The sequence below is a fragment of the Balaenoptera borealis genome (assembly GCF_965194805.1).
Source record: "Balaenoptera borealis genome assembly, chromosome: X".
NCBI lineage: Eukaryota > Metazoa > Chordata > Mammalia > Artiodactyla > Balaenopteridae > Balaenoptera > Balaenoptera borealis.
Window position 1 is genome coordinate 63,325,946 of NC_138881.1, and position 23,892 is coordinate 63,349,837.

At 36.1% G+C, this 23,892-nt stretch overlaps 1 protein-coding gene across 8 annotated transcripts in view; it reads right to left on the minus strand.

Annotated features, from left to right (window-relative positions):
- Nucleotides 1-23,892, minus strand: part of ZDHHC15 (zDHHC palmitoyltransferase 15) — a 126,566-nt gene that overhangs the window by 38,569 nt on the left and 64,105 nt on the right. For 5 of the 8 annotated variants that reach the window (XM_082377352.1, XM_082377351.1, XM_082377357.1 and 2 more), the window contains 5 exons: nt 18,712-18,781; nt 17,227-17,259; nt 16,382-16,502; nt 11,653-11,785; nt 9,923-10,049 (listed from right to left, as the gene is read on the minus strand). In XM_082377352.1, coding sequence (XP_082233478.1) covers nt 9,923-10,049; nt 11,653-11,785; nt 16,382-16,502; nt 17,227-17,259; nt 18,712-18,781 — 484 coding nt within the window. Of the gene's footprint in view, nt 1-228; nt 333-9,922; nt 10,050-11,652; nt 11,786-16,381; nt 16,503-17,226; nt 17,260-18,711; nt 18,782-23,892 lie in introns of all 8 variants that reach the window. The other 3 variants (XM_082377353.1, XM_082377354.1, XM_082377355.1) reach the window with 1 other exon arrangement.

Genomic DNA, 23,892 nt, shown 5'->3' on the forward strand with positions numbered 1-23,892 from the left:
GCTGGTAAGGAACCTTCCAAGCTGTCATCTAATCCTACCTAAGCCACCTATATTTGCTAAACAAATCTGGCCATACTTGCCCTTCTCCATCCAAAGGGCACTTATGAGGTTGACATGCTTATATAATCTTTCTGTACACTATTTTCTCACTATACTACATTCGTTGTGTTAACATAGTCTTTATTAGTCTGCTGAGTGGAGAAAAGACTTCCTTCTCACCCTACTTACCTCGGTTGTCATCCTCATTTTCTTCCCAGGGCTCCTCATTTGCTAGCAATGGATTCTGTGACTCATTCATACACCTCATAGGGAAAGAGTGTCCATCACCAGGGCTGGTGGGGAAATGAAGGCAGTGAGATCTTGCAGCTGACATAGACATTTTATGAAGGTAATAACTCTATTAGAAATAGGAGTGGGGTTCTTAGAAAGATTTAAACCATTTAGCTGATTGGCTAAAGCCATACTGGAATAGGCTCTTACAATAGCATCATTTAGTTGCCCTATTGCTCTCAATTTCTATATCTGTTTGTTTGTCTGCATCAGTCTTGACTTTTTTAGTTTTTAAGCAACTTTTTAATTGCTTCCCACAATGGCCAGTATGGCAAAATGCACATAAAGCAAACTTCATAAATATAACTTAATGATGAAGATTCCAATTTATATCCCATTATATTATTGCTCTGGATCTAAATTTTCAAGAAAAATTACCAGAATCAGAATCATTGAGAGCAGAAGAAAGAGGAACTACAATCCTGCAGCCTGTAGAACAAAAACCACATTCACAGAAAGATAGACAAGATGAAAAGACAGAGGGCTATGTACCAGATGAAGGAACAAGATAAAACCCCAGAAAAACAACTAAATGAAGTGGAGATAGGCAACCTTCCAGAAAAATGATTCAGAATAATGATAGTGAAGATGATCCAGGACCTCAGAAACAGAATGGAGGCAAAGATGGAGACGATGCAAGAAATGTTTAAAGACCTAGAAGAATTAAAGAGCAAACAAACAGAGATGAACAATATAATAACTGAAATGAAAACTACACTCGAAGGAATCAATAGCAGAATAGCTGAGGCAGAAGAACGGATAAGTGACCTGGAAGACAAAATGGTGGAATTCACTGCTGCAGAAGAGAATAAAGAAAAAGAATGAAAAGAAATGAAGACAGCCTAAGTGACCTCTGGGACAACATTAAACGCAACAACATTTGCATTATAGCGGTCCCAGAAGGAGAAGAGAGAGAGAAAGGAACAGAGAAAATATTTGAAGAGATTATAGTCAAAAACTTCCCTAACATGAGAAAGGAAATAGCCACCCAAGTCCAGGAAGCACAGCAAGTCCCATACAGGATAAACCCAAGGAGAAACATGCCGAGACACATAGTAATCAACTTGGCAAAAATTAAAGACAAAGAAAAATTATTGAAAGCAGCAAGGGAAAAACGACAAATAACATACAAGGGAACGCCCATAAGGTTAACAGCTGATTTCTCAGCAGAAACTCTACAAGCCAGAAGGGAGTGGCATGATATAATCAAAGTGATGAAAGGGAAGAACCTACAACCAAGAATACTCTACCCAGCAAGGCTCTCATTCAGATTCGACGGAGAAATCAAAAGCTTTACAGACAAGCATAAGCTAAGAGAATTCAGCACCATCAAACCAGTTCTACAACAAATGCTAAAGGAACTTCTCTAAGTGGGAAACACAAGAGAAGAAAAGGACCTACAAAAACAAACCCAAAACAATTAAGAAAATGGTCATAGAAACATACATATCGATAATTACCTTAAACGTGAATGGATTAAATGCTCCAACCAAAAGACGCAGGCTTGCTGAATGGATACAAAAACAAGACCCATATATATGCTGTCTACAAGAGACCCACTTCAGACCTAGGGGCACATACAGACTGAAATTGAGGGGATGGAAAAAGATATTCCATGCAAATGGAAATCAAAAGAAAGCTGGAGTAGCAATACTCATATCAGATAAAAGAGACTTTAAAATAAAGAATGTTACAAGAGACAAGGAAGGACACTACATAATGATCAAGGGATCAATGCAAGAAGATATAACAATTATAAATATATATGCACACAACATAGCAGCACCTCAATACATAAGGCAACTGCTAACAGCTATAAAAGAGGAAATCAAAAGTAACACAATAATAGTGGGGGACTTTAACACCTCACTTACACCAATGGACAGTTCATCCAAAATGAAAATAAATAAGGAAACAGAAGCTTTAAATGACACAACAGACCAGATAGATTTAATTGATATTTATAGGACATTCCAACCAAAAACAGCAGATTACACTTTCTTCTCAAGTGCACATGGAACATTCTCCAGATAGATCACATCTTGGGTCACAAATCAAATCTCAGTAAATTTAAGAAAATTGAAATCATATCAAGAATCTTTTCTGACCACAACACTATGAGATTAGAAATGAATTCCAGGGAAAAAAACGTAAAAAAGACAAACACATGGAGGCTAAACAATACGTTACTAAACAACCAAGAGACCACTGAAGAAATCAAAGAGGAAATAAAAAAATACCTAGAGACAAATGACAATGAAAACACGACGATCCAAAACCTATGGGATGCAGCGAAAGCAGTTCTAAGAGGGAAGTTTATAGCTATACAAGCCTACCTAAAGAAACAAGAAAAATCTCAAGTAAACAATCTAACCTTACACCTAAAGAAACTAGAGAAAGAAGAACAGACAAAACCCAAAGTTAGCAGAAGGAAAGAAATCATAAAGATCAGAGCAGAAATAAATGAAATAGAAACAAAGAAAACAATAGCAAAGATCAATAAAACTAAAAGTTGGTTCTTTGAGAAGATAAACAAAATTGATAAGCCATTAGCCAGACTCATCAAGAAAAAGAGGGAGAGGACTCAAATCAATAAAATCAGAAATGAAAAAGGAGAAGTTACAACAGACACCGCAGAAATACAAAGCATCCTAAGAGACTACTACAAGCAACTCTATGCCAATAAAATGGACAACCTGGAAGAAATGGACACATTTTTAGAAAGGTATAACCTTCCAAGACTGAACCAGGAAGAAACAGAAAATATGAACAGACCAATCACAAGTAATGAAATTGAAACTGTGATTAAAAATCTTCCAACAAACAAAAGTCCAGGACCAGATGGCTTCACAGGTGAATTCTATCCAACATTTAGAGAAGAGCTAACACCTATCCTTCTCAAACTCTTCCAAAAACTTGCAGAGGAAGGAACACTCCCAAACGCATTCTATGAGGCCAGCATCACCCTGACACCAAAACCAGACAAAGATACTACAAAAAAAGAAAATTACAGACCAACATCACTGATGAATATAGATGAAAAATCCTCAACAAAATAATAGCAAACAGAATCCAACAACACATTAAAAGGAACATACACCACTATCAAGTGGGATTTATCCACGGGATGCAAGGATTCTTCAATATACGCAAATCAATCAGTGTGATACAGCACATCAACAAACTGAAGACTAAAAACCATATGATCATCTCATCATCTCAATAGATGCAGAAAAAGCTTTTGACAAAATTCAACACCCATTTATGATAAAAACTCTCCAGAAAGTGGGCATAGAGGGAACCTACCTCAACATAATAAAGGCCATATACGACAAACCCACAGAAACATCATTCTCAATGGTGAAAAACTGAAAACATTTCCTCTAAGATCAGGAACGAGACAAGGATGTCCACTCTCACCACTATTATTCAACATAGTTTTGGAAGTACTAGCCCCAGCAATCAGAGAAGAAAAAGAAATAAAAGGAATACAAATTGGAAAAGAAGAAGTAAAACTGTCAGTGTTTGCTGATGACATGATACTTTACATAGAAAATCCTAAAACTGCCACCAGAAAACTACTAGAGTTAATCAATGAATTTGGTAAAGTTGCAGGATACAAAATTAATGCACAGAAATCTCCTGCATTCCTATACACTAATGATGAAAAATCTGAAACAGAAATTATGGAAACACTCCCATTTACCATTGCAAGAAAAAGAATAAAATACCTAGGAATATACCTACCTAGGGAGAGAAAAGACCTGTATGCAGAAAACTATAAGACACTGATGAAAGAAATTAAAGATGATACCAACAGATGGAGAGATATACCATGTTCTTGGATTGGAAGAATCAATATTGTGAAAATGACTCTACTACCCAAAGCAATCTACAGATTCAATGCAATCCCTATCAAATTACTAATGGCATTTTTTACGGAACTAGAACAAATCATCTTAAAATTTGTATGGAGACACAAAACACCCTGAATAGCCAAAGCAGTCTTGAGGGAAAAATACGGAGCTGGAGGAATCAGACTCCCTGACTTCAGACTATACAACAAAGCTACAGTAATCAAGACAATATGGTACTGGCACAAAAACAGAAACATAGATCAATGGAACAAGATAGAAAGCCCAGAGATAAACCCACGCACCTATGGTCAACTAATCTATGACAAAGGAGGCAAAGGTATAAAATGGACAAAAGACAGTCTCTTCAATAAGTGGTGCTGGGAAAACTGGACAGCTACATGTAAAAGAATGAAATTAGAACACTCCCTAACACCATACAGAAAAATAAACTCAAAATAGATTCGAGATCTAAATGTAAGACCAGACACTATAAAACTCGTAGAGGAAAACATAGGAAGAACACTCTTTGACATAAATCACAGCAAGATCTTTTTTGTTCCACCTAGAGTAATGGAAATAAAAACAAAAATAAACAAATGGGACCTAATGAAACTTCAAAGCTTTTGCACAGCAAAGGAAACCATAAACAAGATGAAAAGGCAACTCTCAGAATGGGAGAAAATATTTGCAAACGAATCAACGGACAAAGGATTAATCTCCAAAATATATAAACAGCTCATGCAGCTCAATATTAAAGAAACAAACAACCAAATCCAAAAATGGGCAGAAGATCTAAAGAGACATTTCTCCAAAGAATACATACAGATGGCCAAGAAGCACATGAAAAGCTGCTCAACATCACTAATTATTAGAGAAATGCAAATCAAAAGTACAATGAGGTATCACCTCACACCAGTTAGAATGGGTAGCATCAGAAAATCTACAAACAATAAATGCTGGAGAGGGTGTGGAGAAAAGGGAACCCTCTTGCACTCTTGGTGGGAATGGAAATTGATACAGCCACTATAGAGAACAGTATGGAGGTTCCTTAAAAAACTAAAAATAGAATTACCATATGACCCAGCAATCCCACTACTGGGCATATACCCAGAGAAAACCATAATTTAAAGAGACACTTGCACCCCAATGTTCATTGCAGCACTATTTACAACAGCCAGGTCATGGAAGCAAGCTAAATGCCCATCGACAGATGAATGGATAAAGAAGATGTGGTACATATATACAATGGAATATTACTCAGCCATAAAAAGGAACGAAATTGAGTCATTTGTTGAGACGTGGATAGATCTAGAGACTGTCATACAGAGTGAAGTAAGTCAGAAAGAGAAAAACAAATATTGTATATTAATGCACGTATGTGGAACCTAGAACAATGGTACAGATGAACCGCTTTGCAGGGCAGAAGTTGAGACACAGATGTAGAGAACAAACGTATGGACACCAAGGGGGGAAAACCGTGGTGCGGTGGGGATGGTGGTGTGCTGAATTGGGCGATTGGGATTTACATGTATACACTGATGTGTATAAAATTGATGACTAATAAGAACCTGCAGTATAAAAAAACAAACAAACAAAAAACAACTAATACTAAACTTTCTTCGGGTTATTTGTATGGAAATATGTTAATATAAATGTTTCAGAAATTACATGAAATTTCTAAAAACCTTATATGTTCTAGTACAATGTCATAATTCTAGTTATTACTTTAAAATGTATATCTCAGAAATAACTAAATTTCCTTGTCAATTGCATTATTATGAACTTTCATCAAATCTTTAACCATGGTCATATTTAAGTCTTTTGTCATTTACAGACAGTTCTGGGTGTACTCTGATTGTTTTGCAAAAATGTTCCTATAAAAGGGTTTCATCTTCAAGGAATTCATGGAAAAGACTCTGACAAGTACAGGTTTCTGGTAACTGACTATACTGCTGAACTGAATGAATAAGCATTTTCAGAACTCCAATGGAAAACTGATGAATTCATAAAAGTGCTAACAAAAGATCAAAATGAAAAAAAAATTAATTACATGGGACTGAGTGTACTGACGAGGATGATTATAATTTTTGTGACTTTCTGTTTGAATAAAAAAAAAAGAATCATTGAATTAACTGGCGATAAGGTGCTGTGAATTGGTGATAGATAATAATAATGGCTGAATGCCCTGTTATTTGGCTTGTATGGCAGAATCGTTATTAGAAGCTGGGAGACAGAGCAAAAGTGAGGCATTTCTAAGAGTGCAGATCCTGGGGGCAATTATCCTCCCCCAGAATTGATCGTTCTCTACAGAGGATGTAACTATACTGATTATAAGTGAGTGGGCTTTGATTTTTGCTCTTGTTCTTTATTCCAAAGAAGACTCATTTTAGACCTCCCTTTGGCGTAGTGTTATTGTGTGTGTTTGTGTATGTATGTGTGTGAGTGGGGTGCAAATAATTGCTGGTATTAGTTATTAATCAACATTACCCACTGACACAGTTTTGTCTTGTGATTTATAGCCAGGGCATAGGATATACCACAGCTCTTAAATAAATGAGCCTGTAAAACACTAACTGGTACAGAGGAACTACTAGGGCTATTAATGAAGAGGAGAAAATCTTTCTTAATTACCACCTTACTCCAGCAAATTTTCCTCAAATAAGTGAACAAATGGCTGTATCCCTGTCTGAAGAATGGATTGAAAGGGGATTGCAAGAAGCCTATAAATAAGCTTTGCTCCAGAGCTAGTTTAGTTGATGGTAGTTTTAATCTGGTTCATGAAGTCACTCAGAGGACACAAGCTCATCTCTCCTTCATTGCTTTCTCTTCATTCCTGTTGCAATTATAAGAATTACCTAGAATCTCTAGATCAATCTTTGTTTGTTCTTGCTTTTTGTTCTTGTTTAAATTAAAAACTTTAACTTTTCCCTCCATGAAAGTAATATAAGCATTTAATCCCAAAATATGAAAAGTGGAGACAAGAAAAATAATTTCTAAGACTGTTGCCCACTTAGAGCATTTTGGGGGTATATTTCCCCTCTGTTGTTTTTCTTCTCCATATATTTGTTTTTTCATTTATAAATTATTTTATTTTTTAATTGTTGTATAGTTGTACAATATTATATAAGTTACAGGTGTACAATATAGTGATATACAATTTTGTTTGTCAATCCCAAACTCCCTAAATATCTCCCCCTCCCACTTCGCTCCTGGTAACCATAAGTTTGTTCTCTGAGTCTGTGAGTCTGTTTCTGTTTTGTAAATAAGTTCATCTGTATCATTTTTTTTAGATTCCACATAATTGATATCATACGATATTTCTCTTTCTCTGTCTGACTTACTTCACCTAGTATGACAATCTCTAAGTCCATCTATGTGGCTGCAAATGGCATTATTTCATTCTTTTTAATGGCTGAGTAATATTCCATTGTGTATATGTACCAGAACTTCTTTATCCATTCATCTGTCTATAGACATTTAGGTTGCTTCCATGTCTTGGTTATTGTAAACAGTGCTGCAGTGAATATTGGGGTGCATGTATCCTTTCAGACTATGTTTTTCTCTGGATATATGCCCAGGAGTGGGATTGCAGGATCATATGGCAGCTCTATTCTTAGTTTCTTAAGGAAACTCCATTACGCTGATACTAAAACCAGATAAAGACACCACAAAAAAGAAAATTACAGGCCAATATCACTGATGAACATAGATGCAAAAATCCTCAACAAAACACCAGCAATCCAAATCCAGCAATACATTAAAAGGATCATACAGCATAATCAAGTGGGATTTATCCCAGGGATGCAAGGATTCTTCAATATCCACAAATCAATCAGTGTGATACAGCACATCAACAAATTGAAGACTAAAAACCATATGATCATCTCAATAGGTGCAGAAAAAGCTTTTGACAAAATTCAACACCCATTTATGATAAAAACTCTCCAGAAAGTGGGCATAGAGGGAACATACCTCAACATAATAAAGGCCATATATGACAAACCTACAGCTAACATCCTACTCAATGGTGAAAAGCTGAAAGCATTTCCTCCAAGATCAGGAACAAGACAAGGATGTCCACTCTCACCACTTTTATTCAACATACTTTTGGAAGTCCTAGCTATAGTAATCAGAGAAGAAAAAGAAATAAAAGAAATCCAAATTGGAAAAGAAGAAGTTAAACTATCACTGTCTGCAGATGACATGATACTATACATAAAAAATACTCAAGATACCACCAGAAAACTACTAGAACTAATCAATGAATTTGGTAAAGTTGCAGGATACAAAATTAATACACAGAAATCTGTTGCTTTTCTATACACTAACAATGAAAGATCAGAAAGAGAAATTCAAGAAACAATCCCATTTACTATCGCACCAAAAAGGATAAAATACCTAGGAATAAACCTAAGGAGGCAAAATACCTGTACTCCGAAAACTATAAGACTGCTGAACAAAATCGAAGAATGACACAAACAGATGGAAAGATATACTATATTCTTGGATTGGAAGAATCAATATTGTCAAAATGACTATACTACCCAAGGCAATCTACAGATTCAGTGCAATCCCCATAAAATTACCAATGGCATTTTTCAGAGAACTAGAACAAAAAATCTTAAAATTTGTATGGAGACACAAAAGACCCCGAATAACCAAAGCAATGTTGAGAAAGAAAAATGGAGCTGGAGGAAATCAGGCTCCCTGACTTCAGACTATACTACAAAGCTATAGCCATCAAAACAGTATGGTATCAGCACAAAAATAGAAATATAGATCAATGGAACAGGACAGAAAGTCCACATGTTTGTATATATCAAAAAAACATAAGAATCTCCAAGTCCATTGTTCCAGTAATTCCATTTCTGGGAATTATTCTAAAGCTAGAGATAAACTAGGCACAAAAATGTTCATTGTGGCATTATTTCCAGGCAATAATTAGGAAACAAACTAAACATCCAACACTATGGGAATATATATTTCCCCACTGGCTGGAATATGATGTAGTTAAAAGTAATGGCTATAAAGACTATGTCACAGGGCTTCCCTGGTGGTGCAGTGGTTGGGAATCTGCCTGCTAATGCAGGGGACACGGATTCAATCCCTGGTCCAGGAGGATCCCACATGCCACAGTGCAGCTAGGCCTGTGTGCCACAACTACTGAGCCTGACCTCTAGAGCCCACGAGCCACAACTACTGAGTGCACATGCACAACTACTGAAGCCCACATGCCTGGAGCCCATGCTCTGCAACAAGAGAAGCCACCACAATGAAGAGTAGCCCCTGCTCGCTGCAACTAGAGAAAGCCTGCGCACAGCAATGAAGACCCAATGCAGCCAAAAATAAATAAATTAAGAAAATAAAGACTATGTCACAATAAGGGGAAATGTTTACTATACTTTAAGTGAAAAATGTAAAATTCAAAGTGGTATGTATACTGTGATTAAAAATATGTACAAATATATACAGAAGAAAAACAACAGAGTTGTTTAAAAACCAAATTCATTTACAAATGACTGGTACCAGTTTACACTGCTTCAAACAAAGCATGAGAATGCTTATTTTATCATGCCCTCACCACCTGATTTATCTTTACTAACCTAGTAATGAAAAACTCGGGAAATACAGTTTTACATTGGACTGATATCTAGTGCATAATACAGTCAAAATTGAATTTGCTACTTCAAGGCATGGTCCAGCATCAACTTCTTTCAGTGGTAATAATTACCTACCTGGACCCAATAGGTATTAACCAGAACTTCTTGTTATCTCCAAACACCTGCTGGATATTTTTGATGAAGCCAAGGTTGAACCCATTTTTCTCTGGGCCACTTGTAAACACTGGAGTACAGAAGGCCTCTATGGCAGGGTAGGGAAGTTGAAGAAAAGAAGAAGAGAGCAATAATCAGGACCATTACAATTTTACAGTTCTCCATGAATGTGACTTGCTTCTACAATATTTTTTTGCTGTGGTAGCATAGGCCCCTCATTCTTAGTTATTGCTAAATTACTTGGTAAAAACCAGCTTAATCACTTTAATACAAAGTAAGTTTGTTATTAAATATAAAGAATTGGTACACTCTTTAAAAAAATGCAGAAGAAACACATGATGGTAGAAATAATTGAACAGTCATAGGGGTAGTATGTATTTTGTACTGCATGTAAGGAGTGAAAGAACAAATCTAACAGCATTTTATTTGAATCTAAATGGCAGTAACAGCCAAATGGTCTCTATATTTAGAGCTGGGACAAAAGTAATGACACATAAAGAGATGGTAATGACATTGATTTGGTTTTGAAACATTTCAGAAATGAACACGTTCACACTGAAGGCTGCAATGTAAGAAATTGAGTTTTATTCCAGAAAAAATGTCAATGGGTGAACTATAATCACCTCAACGACTATGAGAAATTGGACCATGTTAGTGCACATTATTTTTAGATACACATTTATCCCATTAAGCAAACACTTTCACTGTTGGACTCTGGCTGCATCTGGCCATTTCCCTTTTGTTCTTTGTTTTCAGATTGTGTTATCATGAAGCTTTTAGTACTTTTCTACGTTGTAGGTGATCTCTAAGCCAAATATGCTAATCTACTACCCTAGCAACTAAGTGCTACATATATATTTGGTTTAGAAAATAAGTGCAAATACTTTTTTAGCTGTTATCATTATTAGCAAATGAATTCCAAAAGTATAGTGGCTTTTGCACTATACTTTCCTCAAATTTATCTTAGCTAAACATTCATTATTTGGATACTTTCTCCTTAACCCTCATGCATTGATTTGTGTACAGTATAAATATTTGTTTCACCATGAAAACGACTATTGCACTGGATCCATCAGAAATGCAATTCTCCAAATAAAAGCCCAGAGTATAGAGTAATGGAAAAATTTTCAGAGAAAAATTTTCATTTCTTGTGCTCATTTTCTAGAGACTCACTTGTTCAATGTGTTTATCTCATTCCCACAGTCCCTACACAGCTCCTTGATAACTGTAGATATTCAATGATTTGTTGGTTTGGATTTTTTCTCAGGACTCTGTTTTTAGAAGTGTTCAATAAATTAGATTTTTCTATCTTTATTGACCTTGAATTCCTCCTTCTGATGTTCCCTTCTGTACTGATTCTTTCCTTCACTTCCTTATGTGAACACCCTTTCAAAATTTTCAAGCTGTAAATCTGGGGAGCTATTACCCAGAATGAACTATAAAAAGCAATGGTCATTTTTGGTTTTGTGTGAGGTTTTATTCACTAATGTTCTCTTTAGTCTGTAAGTTTCATTCACTATGGTTCTCCAGTTTGGTAAAACGTGTTTACATCTGTTTCCGTTTGGAGGCAAAGAGATGTCACTGCAGGTAAAATGTTTCATTGGAAGTTTTTCTCTTCCCTGGGAACAATCCATAGGTCACAGGGATATACATTCATATGTTTTTTTCCTAGTCTTAATATCCAGTCTTACCTAAGGTGGTTTTGTTTCTGCTGACAAGCCAACAATGGTAACCAAAGAGAATCACAAGGCTGACAAAAAACATGCAGGCCACAAAGAGGAGAAAAAGGACATGGAACTTAGAGCGAACACTGGGCAATTCCCCCTAGAAAAGAAATAATAAACAAACAGAAACAAAGGATTAAAGTCATAAGGTTTGGCTAGTTTTTCTGTATAGGTTAGTACTTTCTTCCATATGTATAAAATGTCTAGCTGTAATTAAAAAAGTAGATTTTGTAAAATTTTTACAAAACAGTTCTTTCTGTGGATGACCATACCTTATTATGGATATGCTATCAGCCTACACAGCCTAAAATGGATCTTTGCTTAAGTGCAGTTCAGTGTAAAATAGAGTATATAATGTACCAATTAGAAATGGGTAAGATTAAAAGAGTATACTGAAGCCATAACTGGTATGCAACCTCTTAAAGCTTGTATTCCATTTAGTTTGTAAATTTTGAGTCATTGGCTAGAGGTGATCTTGAGGTCATATGGTTCATCCTCTTGTTTCAAGGTGGGTTATTCTGGAGTACTTTATATGTCATGTTTCTTTGGATATATGTGTGCTAAAAATGTCACAGTGATATATGTAGGAAGTTAAAACACATAGGTAGAATTTTAAAATGTTCTACCTCTAAGTCGACTTGATTTTAAAGCTACTGCAAATTTTGTGTGGTTGTTTTTTATAGTTGAAGTAGAATGTGCTGGTATATTACATCCCGTGAAACAGCTGTTTAGACAGTAAAATCATGCAAGATTTGACAGGCAATTGTAAAAGTAGGTAGCTAAAGATTTTTATAGTTAGCTGGGACCTCTCATTTTCCATATGGCAACAGTTTTTGTTTTTTTTTTAAAGCAGCCCCAGACTAGAATGAATTTTCTAAAGTTCTATAGCATGCACAGCATGTAACATTTTGTCTTCTGAAGAGAACTTTAGAAAACATTTTCAATTTTGGAATAAGAATTTGGGAGAAAGACTTTTCTTTATTTCCCCCTTTCCTGTGCTGATCATTGTTTTGGTGTGATGAATTGCTTTGAAATATTTCCAAATGCTCTTGAGTAGTAAAGGTGATTCTTGGTTGAAGTCAACCTTGACATTAGGATCTAGTTCTACTACAGTTTGGAAGGAGAAAGTTAAGGCTTGGAAACACTTGGCAAATTCAGATGGTACAGATTTTTTTCGTCTCTTAGAGAAGATTTATATTTATTTTGATGTAAGGAAATATTAGGAATCTTCCAGACAGTATGTGTTTGAAGGATGAAGATAAGGTGAAGTAAACCAGTCAGATGCTTTCAGCTGAGGGGTGGTCTGGGTGAAATTTGCCTGGGGGCAGAGCACCCCAGGAAATAGCTACACCAAGGATTTTGACCTTCAGGAACTTTTATGTGAAGCTCCTTTTTGAAATGATTCCTCTACAAAATCTTGGCCTAAGCACCCAAATTGAATTTGATTGGTTTTTGTTTGTTTCATTTTGAATTTATAGGAAAGATTTTGTAGTGGTTTTTGCCTGGCTGTGTTTTTGTTTTCATAATCTCTACTTTTTTAAATAAGTTTTTAAAAGCTTTTAAAGCTCACATTTATTTTACTTCTTATCTTTCATGTTTAAATGGACAATAGGAAATGGCTGGGCAGGAGGGACTGATATAAAGTCAGTTCACACTCTGAGGGGCTGAGCTGCAAGTCTTTCCCTTCCCTAATTGCTCTTATAGAACTCTCTTCTGTCTGCCAAAGCATATCTACTGTGTTGTCCCTTGATAAAGTCCTTAATATTTAACTGTCTTTTTTGTTAGAAGAGGGTGATGGCCCTATGTTCAAAATTACCTACTCAGGAGATAACCAAGCTAAATTACTCAAAGCAATAACCACCAGAAACAGTTCAGGGGAATATTGGTAGATTAATCCTATTATCTTAGTTCTAAAAGAATTCATAGCCTCTATGAGGAGATTCATGGCCCAATGTGGGAGGTGTATATTACTACTTTTTTCATAAGTCAAATATCGATTTCCTATCAAAGTGCTACTCTTTAAGTTAATATTGAGAGGAGAAGCACAATCTGATGGTCTTCTGAATTCTTTACTTCAAAGGAGCTGGAGCTTCTCTATAGTAGGACCATAATGGGCAGTAGGACATGGTACAGTGTTTAAGATTACTGGGCTTAAGAGTCAGACAATTTCAAGTTCTCACTTTGCAACTTAGAAGCTGGGTGATCCTGAGCAAATCACTTAACTACTATGACCCTCAGTTTTATCACCTTTAAATTAGACTAATAATTCCTGCTCTACCTAGTTCACAAGGTTGTGGTGAGGATAAGATGATATAATAGATATGAAAGTGCTTTGAAAATGGTAAAGTACCATACAAATGGAGGTTGCTATTCTTAGGAGCACAGCTAGTCTCCTTGATACATGGCTTTTAAAATACATGGCAGTGTTTACTTTTCATTTTAGGGGAGACTCAATTTGAACTGAGAAAGCCATCTTTAAACCACACCAAAGTGCTCTCTGGCTGGAGAGACTGTAAAGAAGCATTTCTCTGAACTGTCAATGCCCTTTTCATTATGAGGGCAAGCCAGGACAGGTTTCCTCGCCTGGCATCTGTCAGGCATGAGCTAGTTTATTGTGGAGAAAAAAATGAAGGAATAGGAAAAGGGCAAGGCTATTTTCACCCCTTGCTTGTGAATACTGGCACATTCCTGGAGATTAATTCATATCTAGATATTATCTTTCAAGGGTAAAAGAAGCATACAGCACCTGGCTGGCATTGTGGTATTTGATTATTGGCTGACTAGGAGGGCCAAAGGCAAAATGTATGAAATACAACATTGTTTACTCTGTTATCAAAGGGTAGTTTTTAAACAGTAGCCTACTGTGTTAAGGACCAAGTAAAGTCTGTAGTGAAGACCAAGGCTGACACTTTCCCTGCTGAATTGGTTGCAGGAGATTTTTTTTATGGTAGTGGCTCAGTGTGTGAATAGAAGGCCAAAAAGGTCATGGAAACCTGGGCAATAGATAAGAGATCCTGCGATGTGGAAAGGGGCCAAAGAAGAGACACCAGGATGATGAAGCATTTTGCATTTGGGAAAAATTTATAATAAAACTTCATTTCTGCTTATACTTTTATATCCCTGAGTTGAAGATTTTGATATGTATTATATAATTCCTGATTCTTAAAGTTATTAAATATTGGAATTGATTAAGCAAGTCGAAGGGAGAATGCAAAGCCCATACCTCTATAATATTCTACACTATATTTTCTACACTAGTAGGGATCAAAGCACTAATTAATAATTTAAATATTCTCAGCTATTTAGGCTCTCACTGCCTTGCCTTTCTCCTTTTTTTCTCCAGTTTATTATAATCTATATTCTACTCACAGGATTTATGTGCTTTACCTCTCCCCCTGAGGTGAGATATTCCTGTTATACAGGCTCTTGTGCAATTCCTAAAGTAATAACTAGTAGCTCTGCCCACATCTGCTTTTTGCTATTCAGGTTCAGTTTGGAAAGCCCTCATCATGTAAGGTTATAATGTCTTAGTAACTGTATTGTAGTTGTATGTGGGGAAGACATATCTTCTGGAGTCCATTGGCATGAAATTAAAAAAAAAAATCACTATACTGCTGCAGACCCCATATACATATGTAAACTGAAAATCTGCCTTCAATTTTTTTGGAAATAGATGGGATATAACATATCTTCAAGTAGAAGAAAGGTGAAAGTAGGATTTTAAAAAAGATTTCATTATAATGATTGGAACCATGTTTTGAAAAGTAAAATACTTTCAACATCTGTTTCATTTTTTTAAAGGTATTATCCAGTGTAAGGTAAATCTTTTTCTTTTAACCTTGCACTGGATAATATCTTATGATTTCCTCATTTCTTTCTTTTGTTTTTTTTTTTTGATGTGGACCATTTTTAAAGTCTTTATTGAATTTGTTAGAATATTGCTTCTGTTTTATGCTTTGGTTTTGTGGCCGCGAGGCATGTGGGATCTTAGCTCCCTGACCAGGGATCGAACCCGCACCCCCTGCATTGGAAGGCTAAGTCTTAACCACTGGACTGCCAGGGAAGTCCCTCAACATGTTTCATTTGATCTTGGCAATGAGCCAGTGAAGCAGGTAGCAGAGCCAGTATTAGAACTCAGTTCTCCTAATACCCTACCCAGAGTTTGTCATACAAAGTTCAAATAAGACTCTCCCTTTTCATTTTGGTCTTTTGTGAAGATGAGTTAATGAATCTTTCTGTCCAGCAGGAATTTTGCAACTTCCTTTGAACAGGGATTTAGAAAGTATTTTCTGACAACGAGGGAGTGCTTTGACAGCCTTTTTTCTTAGGAAACTAGGGATTTAGAATTAGTTTCAACATTTTTCAAACCTAAAATTGGTAAGAAGTGGATTTTTAAAACTTAATTAGATAAATACATTGTAAAGAATCAGTAAGTCTCAAGAGATTAGGTTCCTGGAGGCCCAACGAGATTCTCATGTATGATAGAAACTTTAACTGACATCTAAATAACAGCCTCCTAAATCTCAGAATATTTAACGTGGGAAACTTGTTTTCTGTGCTTCCCCTTCTGATTACTTCAGTATTAGCTACTTCAAAATGTAAAAAAAAAAAAAAAGATAATGTGAACAATGTTACAGATTGGAATAGGTGTGTATTTATTCTTGGTGGGGGGACCCTTCTGGATTTTTTAACTTACTCTCCAGTATTTGATGAAATAGCTGAAGACCGTTGTAGCAATGTACAGGCAATAGAGAACAGAATAAGCTAAGAACTGAAGGAAGAATTTATAGTTGGAAAATCCAATGCAGTTATTAACCCTAAAAAAGGAAAAAAAGAAAAACTAATTTGAAATCAGGATCCATTGATTTAGAACACACTGATACAGAGTGAACTATGTTACCCCTGCTGCTTCATTATCTGTTGTGTAGAAACTCAACAGAAACTGAAGTCCCTTAATAGGAACAGACTGGAAACACAAGTTCATGTCTCACTTGTTTTTCCTTTTATTTACAGACACAGAGACAGCTGGCCTACCTAACAGTTCTGGACTGGTTCCTGACACACCCAAGCAAACCTGGATCTTGGATGCTGAAAACCTACTACAATCTCTGCAGCTATACTTAGTATAGTATGGCATGTTCTCTTTATAGTTAGATGATTTCATACTGGTTCTCTAGGTCAGACATACAAAATTTGGAGAATTGCTTAAATTAACAATCTAGAGTTTTTCAAACATCAAGACAGCTAAAAAAAGAACTGAATTATGTAATGTCAAAGAGGACAACTATCTGTACTCTCTTTCGTTATTATAGCTAATGGACAAGAGACCATTAGCTCTGTGACACCAGGAATTCACGATCACACCTTTGGTGGTATATTTATTCTTGCTTTAAAATGTTACGCCTTCCCTGTTCCCCACACAAATACAAAGCCCAATGAATTATGGTAGGGGAAACAGGCATTTTACAACTATGCTTAGGAAAGTAGGCATTGAACAACTTTGACCCTATTAGAGGGGAGAAATTAATCAAAAGGACATACCAAGGGCAATGATGATCCATTTTTAATACACACCTACAAAAGGAACAAAATACAGTGTGATAAACTTCGGAATTGAACTCACGGTATCACCAGTATTTTTACATGGTCCCAGTACACTCATTCTTAGATTTCCACTATAGCTTCTCCAAAACTATACTGTCCTCAGTTGTTCCTAGGATAAGCCAATCACAAAACTTTAGGATCATGCTGGCAGCAAGTTACATGCCTAAAATTCCAACCTTTAAAAGGCATTGGGAACTCTAGGATACTGACACAGAGAATAGGTCCAAGATACCTCTCCTCATTTTATTTACTTAGTTTAATAAAAGTAAAGAAGAAAACATGACTGCAGCCTGTGCTTGAATCAAGGGTAAGTGAAACATGGATGGAACAAGCACTCAAGAAGAAGGACATGAAGCTTATATTTATTAGCATAAAAATGGGATTTTACAAAGCTGGAGCAATTTAAGTAACAAAATAAAGTAGTATTGACTTATAACCCCAAATCTGAAATGATTGTCCATGCCCACATATTGATATAAGTAAATGATTTAATAAATAAATGAGGGAGAAGAGACAAATCTCCCATGTAGAGGAATTCCAAATAATTTATGTAGATACTCTGCCTGCAAGGCAGGGTGGGGGAAGCATAACTTCTCATTCCTTTAGTGTTGGCTGTACACAGAGATTTCCTTCTAAAGAGTACAGTATGGAGTGGGGGTGGAAGAAGAGTAACTTTACAGTGGAGAAATCTGGCAAACACTGCCTCAGTCAGATGATTAAGATTAACATTGCAGTGATAAGCCATGTCTATAGTACGTACCCTTGATATGATATAATGAGAATGGCACTTAATCTCTCTGGTCTTCCTCCCCCAAAAGACATTATCTAAATCTAATCACGAGAAAAATATCAGACAAATCCCACCTGAGGGATATTCTGCAAAATACCCAACAATTCTAAAAACCGTCAAGGTTATCAAAAACAAGTAAAGTTTGAGAAACTGTCACAGCTAAGAGGAGCCTAAGAAGACATGACAACTAAATGTAGTATGGTATCCTGGATAGGATCCTTGAACAGAACAAGGACATCAGGGAAAAACTGAGGAAATCTAAATAGAGTATGGATTTCGGCTAAAAATAAAAAATCAATGCTCGTTCATTAATTGTAAGAAATGTACCATATTAATGTAAGATATTACATGGGAAATGGTGTGGGACGTATGAGAACTATCTTTACAATAATTCCAGAAATCTAAAACTGTTCTAAAATAAAATGTTTATTTTTAAAAATGCAGTTTTATTTCTCTTTCCTATCTTTATAATAGTTTGAATCATCATCATCCCTGTGAGGGTATTTGGCATGTGCTCATTATGATTGAAAGGAAATGCTCTTTAGGATCAACATGTTAGGATCAGTCACTTGGTTTTTAAGGCAACCATCAGTGGCCAAGCTCAGCCCAGGGGAATTATGGCTGTCACTTACATGGCACAGACAGAGCAGTGATGGCAGCGATCTGGCTTGATCAAATGGCACCGGTCACAGAACCTTACGGCTATAGGAAAAATAAGGTGGTTAGCACTGGTTAGGGATCAATATGACACCATATATCTTACTAGCCAATCTGGATGACTTGTTATACACTGATTACAGGTACTCAAACTCATCTCATTTCAAGTTACCAAGCAAAAGACAGATCACGTAAGAGAATTGTGGTATGTATTTTTTCCCTGTTGGATCAATCTTAAAAGCACCTTTTGGGGGATGAGTGTAAGGGGAAAGGTTTTCATATCTGGATATCTGATCATAAAATTCTGTATTATGAAACAAACTATACTGTCAATTGCTTGAGTTATCTTGGGAAAATCATTTAGCCTCTGTTTATTCCAACTTTCCTATCTGAAAACAGGATTCATAATTTATCTCCTGTCTCCAGAGGTTGGATTGTATGAGGTGGATAAAACTCCTAAAGCATGGTAAAGAATGTGGTTCTTAGAATAAGAATTTGAAGAATAGAAGAGACATTCTAGAACAAATTAGTTCAATTGACCATTCCACAGATATAGAAAATAAAGACCTGAGCCATGTCAAGTAACTTACACAAAATCACACAGTAAGCAAGTGGCAAGGCTGTGACTAGTACAGTTTTTCTGACCCTTTAGTTCAGGATTCTTTTCACTTTGTAAGTATGATACAAAAAATCAGTTCTCCTTCCCTCTCTACCTCCTTCCTTCTTTTCTTTATTTCCTTAGATGAAAGACATTTTCCTTTCCTTCTAATTTTCTCTGTGTTCATGACTGTTTAATGTGATTATTAAGTGTAACAACTAAAATTATGAAAATTTGAGCTAATATAATAATTAAACCTAAAGTGTACCTTAAGCACACATAACTGGTTCAACATAATGAAATATTAATTCAGCAGAGTTTCTGTGTTCATTCTAGCAATGTGGTGGTGGTGGTGACCAAAGTATGGGTATAATTGAGGTAACAAGGAGGGGAGAGGGACATGCATGTTTAGTTCCTTCAACATGTTTTTAAAGATACGGTCAAATGCCACTGTCCAGTTTAAGCCACCATCACCTCTAATTTAGATGACTGCAATAGCTGCCTAATTATTTACTTTGCTTTCATTCTTGCCCCCTCACAATACATTCTCTACAGAATAGCCAGGTGATTTGTTAAAATCTAAATCAGATCATATCACTCTCCACTAAAAACCTTCAATGGAGTTCCAAAACCCTTAGCATGGCAAGTTACTTTTTTTTTTGTGGCTCTGCATGGCTTGTGGGATCTTACTTCTCTGACCAGTGATTGAACCTGGCCCCGGTAGTGAAAGCACTGATTCCTAACCACTGGACCACCAGGGAATTCCTGCAAGTTACTTTTTCTTATTAAGGTCTCAGATCAAATGACATTGCCTCAGAGAAGCCTTCTCTATTACTCTATATCATGAGGGCTGCAAACAAATGATTCAAGGGTCCAGGGAACAGTGAGTAGTGAGTTGAAGAACCTGAGAATTCGTGCCGTGTTTAAAAAGAGTGGCTATTACTCAGCTCTAGCTAATTTTTGCCATGGGGAAATGCAGATCGAATGTTACCAGTGTCTGAGTTTTCAAGAGTAGCCAAAAATGTGGATTTTCATGCAGAAATATTCTAATTGTTAAAAATTAGTAAAAAATGCCAAGTTTTAAAAGACACATTAGAGATCAAACAGAATATATCTCTGGGTCCAATTCCTCGCATATACCTCTAGTTTGTAATCTCTGCTCTATCACACCATTCTGTTTACTACTGTTTGAAATTATATAGAAAATTTCCTGTCTGTCTCTTTTTCAATATACTTCAGTATGCATGAAGACTTTTTAAAAAAACCATAACCACCATGACATTAATGCTCTAACAAAGTAAACAATAAATCTTTCATATCATCTAATACCCAGACTATAATAAGACATCCCCAATTGTCATATGGGATCTTAATAAATATTGGTTGAATAAATAAATGATAAATAGATGAACATAAGTGTCCAACAGTATACTTCCCAAAGCCTTGAAACACGATCTTCCTTACTAGAAACATTAGAATTACTTGTCAAAAAAGCATTCGTTTTCAAATTTTAAAAGGTGGAGAGGGCTTCCCTGGTGGTGCAGTGGTTAAGAATCTGCTTGCCAGTGCAGGGGACAAGGGTTAGAGCCCTGGTCTGGGAAGATCCCACATGCCGTGGGGCAACTAAGCCCGTGCGTGAAAACTACTGAGCCTGTGCTCTAGAGCCTGTGAGCCACAACTACTGAGCCTGTGCTCTAGAGCCCACGAGCCACAACTACTGAAGCCTGCACACCTAGAGCCCATGCTCCGCAACAAGAGAAGCCACCACAATGAGAAGCCCGTGCATTGCAATGAAGAGTAGCCCCCACTTGCCGCAACTAGAGAAAGCCCACGCACAGCAACAAAGACCCAACTCAGCCAAAAATAAATAAGTAAATAAATAAATTTATAAAAAATAAATAAATAAAAGGAGGAGAATTGCTCAGTCAGTACTGTTCTACTCATGCAGATGAAAACTAACAATAAAACTCCACAGTGAGTATTACTGAAGAAAAATGAAGACATATCTGCACAAACACTTGTACAAGAATTTCACAGCAGATTTACTCATAATAGCTGAGCACTGGAAACAACCCACTTGAGCATCAAATGGTGAATTGATAAAGAAAATATGATATTCATACAATGAAATACTACTCAGAAATGACAATGAAAACACTAGGACCCAAAACCTATGGGGTGCAACAAAAGCAGTTCTAAGATGGAAGTTTATAGAAATACAATGCTACCTCAAGAAATAAGAAAAATCTCAAATAAACAACCTAACCTTACACCTAAAGCAATTAGAGAAAGAAGAACAAAAAACCCCCAAACTTAGCAGAAGGAAAGAAATCATAAACATCAGATCAGAAATAAATGAAAAAGAAATGAAGGAAACAATAGCAAAGATCAATCAAACTAAAAGATGGTTCTTTGAGAAGATAAACAAAATTGATAAACCTTTAGCCAGACTCATAGAGAAAAAAAAGGAAGAGGGCTCAAATCAATAAAATTAGAAATGAAAAAGGAGAAGTTACTCACTGAGACTGCAGAAATACAAAGGTTCATGAGAGACTACCACAAGCAAATATATGCCAATAAAATGCACAACCTAGAAGAAATGGACAAATTCTTAGAAAAGTACAACTTTCCAAGACCGAACCAGGAAAAAATAGAAAATATAAACAGACTAATCACAAGCACTGAAATTGAAACTGTGATTAAAAATCTTCCAACAAACAAGAGCCCAGGACCAGATGGCTTCACAGGAGAATTCTATCAAACATTTAGAGAAGAGCTAACATCTATCCTTCTCAAACTCTTCCAAAATATATCAGAGGGAGGAACACTCCCAAACTCATTTTATGAGGCCCCCATCACCCTGATAGCAAAACCAGACAAAGATGTGATAAAAAAAGAAAACTACAGGCCAATATCATTGATGAACATAGATGAAAAAATCCTCAACAAAATACTAGCAAACAGAATCCAACAGCACATTAAAAGGATCATACACCATGATCAAGCAGGGTTTACCCCACGAATGCAAGGATTCTTCAATATACACAAATCAATCAATGTGATACACCATATTAACAAACTGAAGGATAAAAACCATATGATCATCTCAATAGATGCAGAAAAGCTTTTGACAAAACTCAACACCCAATTTATGATAAAAACTCTCCAGAAAGTGAGCAGAGAGGAAGCCTACCTCAACATAATAAAAGCCATATATGACAAACCCACAGCCAACATAATTCACAATGGTGAAAAACTGAAAGCATTTCCTCTAAGATCAGGAACAAGACAAGGGTGCCCACTCTCACCACTATTATTCAACATAGTTTTGGAATTTTTGGCCATGGCAATCAGAGAAGATAAAGAAATAAAAGGAATACAAATTGTAAAAGAAGAAGTAAAACTGTCACTGTCTATGGATGACATGGTACTATACATAGAGAATCCTAAAGATGCCACCAGAAAACTACTAGAGTAAATAAAATTTGGTAAAGCTGCAGGATACAAAATTAATGCACAGAAATCTCTTGCATTCCTACACAATAACAACAAAAAGTCTGAAAGAGAAATTAAGGAAACACTCCCATTTACCACTGCAAAAAAAGAACAAAATACCTAGGAATAAACCTACCTAAGGAGGCAAAAGACCAGCATGCAGAAAACCATAAGACACTGATGAAAGAAATGAAAGACGATACAAACAGATGGAGAGATACACCATGTTCTTGGATTGGAAGAATCAGTATTGTGAAAATGACTATATTACCCAAAGCAACCTACAGATTCAATGCCATCCCTATCAAATTACCAATGGCATTTTTCACAGAACTAGAACAAAATATTTTACAATTTGTATGGAAGCACAAAAGATCCCAAACAGACAAAGCAATCTTGAGAAAGAAAAACAAAGCTGGAGGAGTCAGGCTCCCTGACTTCAGACTATACTACAAAGCTACAGTAATCAAGACAGAATGGTACCAGCAAACAAACAGAAATATAGATCAATGGAACAGGATAGAAAGTCCAGAGATAAACCCACGCACCTATGGTCACCTTATCTTTGATAAAGGAGGCAAGAATATACAATGGAGAAAAGACAGCCTCTTCAATAAGTGGTGCTGGGAAAACTGGACAGCTACATGTAAAAGAATGAAATTAGAACACTCCCTAACACCATACACAAAAATAAACTCAAAATGGATTAAAGACCTAAATGTAAGGCCAGACACTATAAAACTCTTAGAGGAAAACATAGGCAGAACACCCTATGACATAAATCACAGCAAGATCCTTTTTGACCCACCTCCTAGAGTAATGGAAATAAAAACAAAAATAAACAAATGGGACCTAATGAAACTTAAAAGCTTTTGCACAGCAAAGGAAACCATAAACAAGATGAAAAGACAACCCTCACAATGGGAGAAAATATTTACAAACAAAGAAACTGACAAAGGATTAATCTCCAAAATATACAAGCAGCTCATGCAGCTCAATATCAAAAAAACAAACAACCCAATCCAAAAATGGGCAGAAGACCTACATAGACATTTCTCCAAAG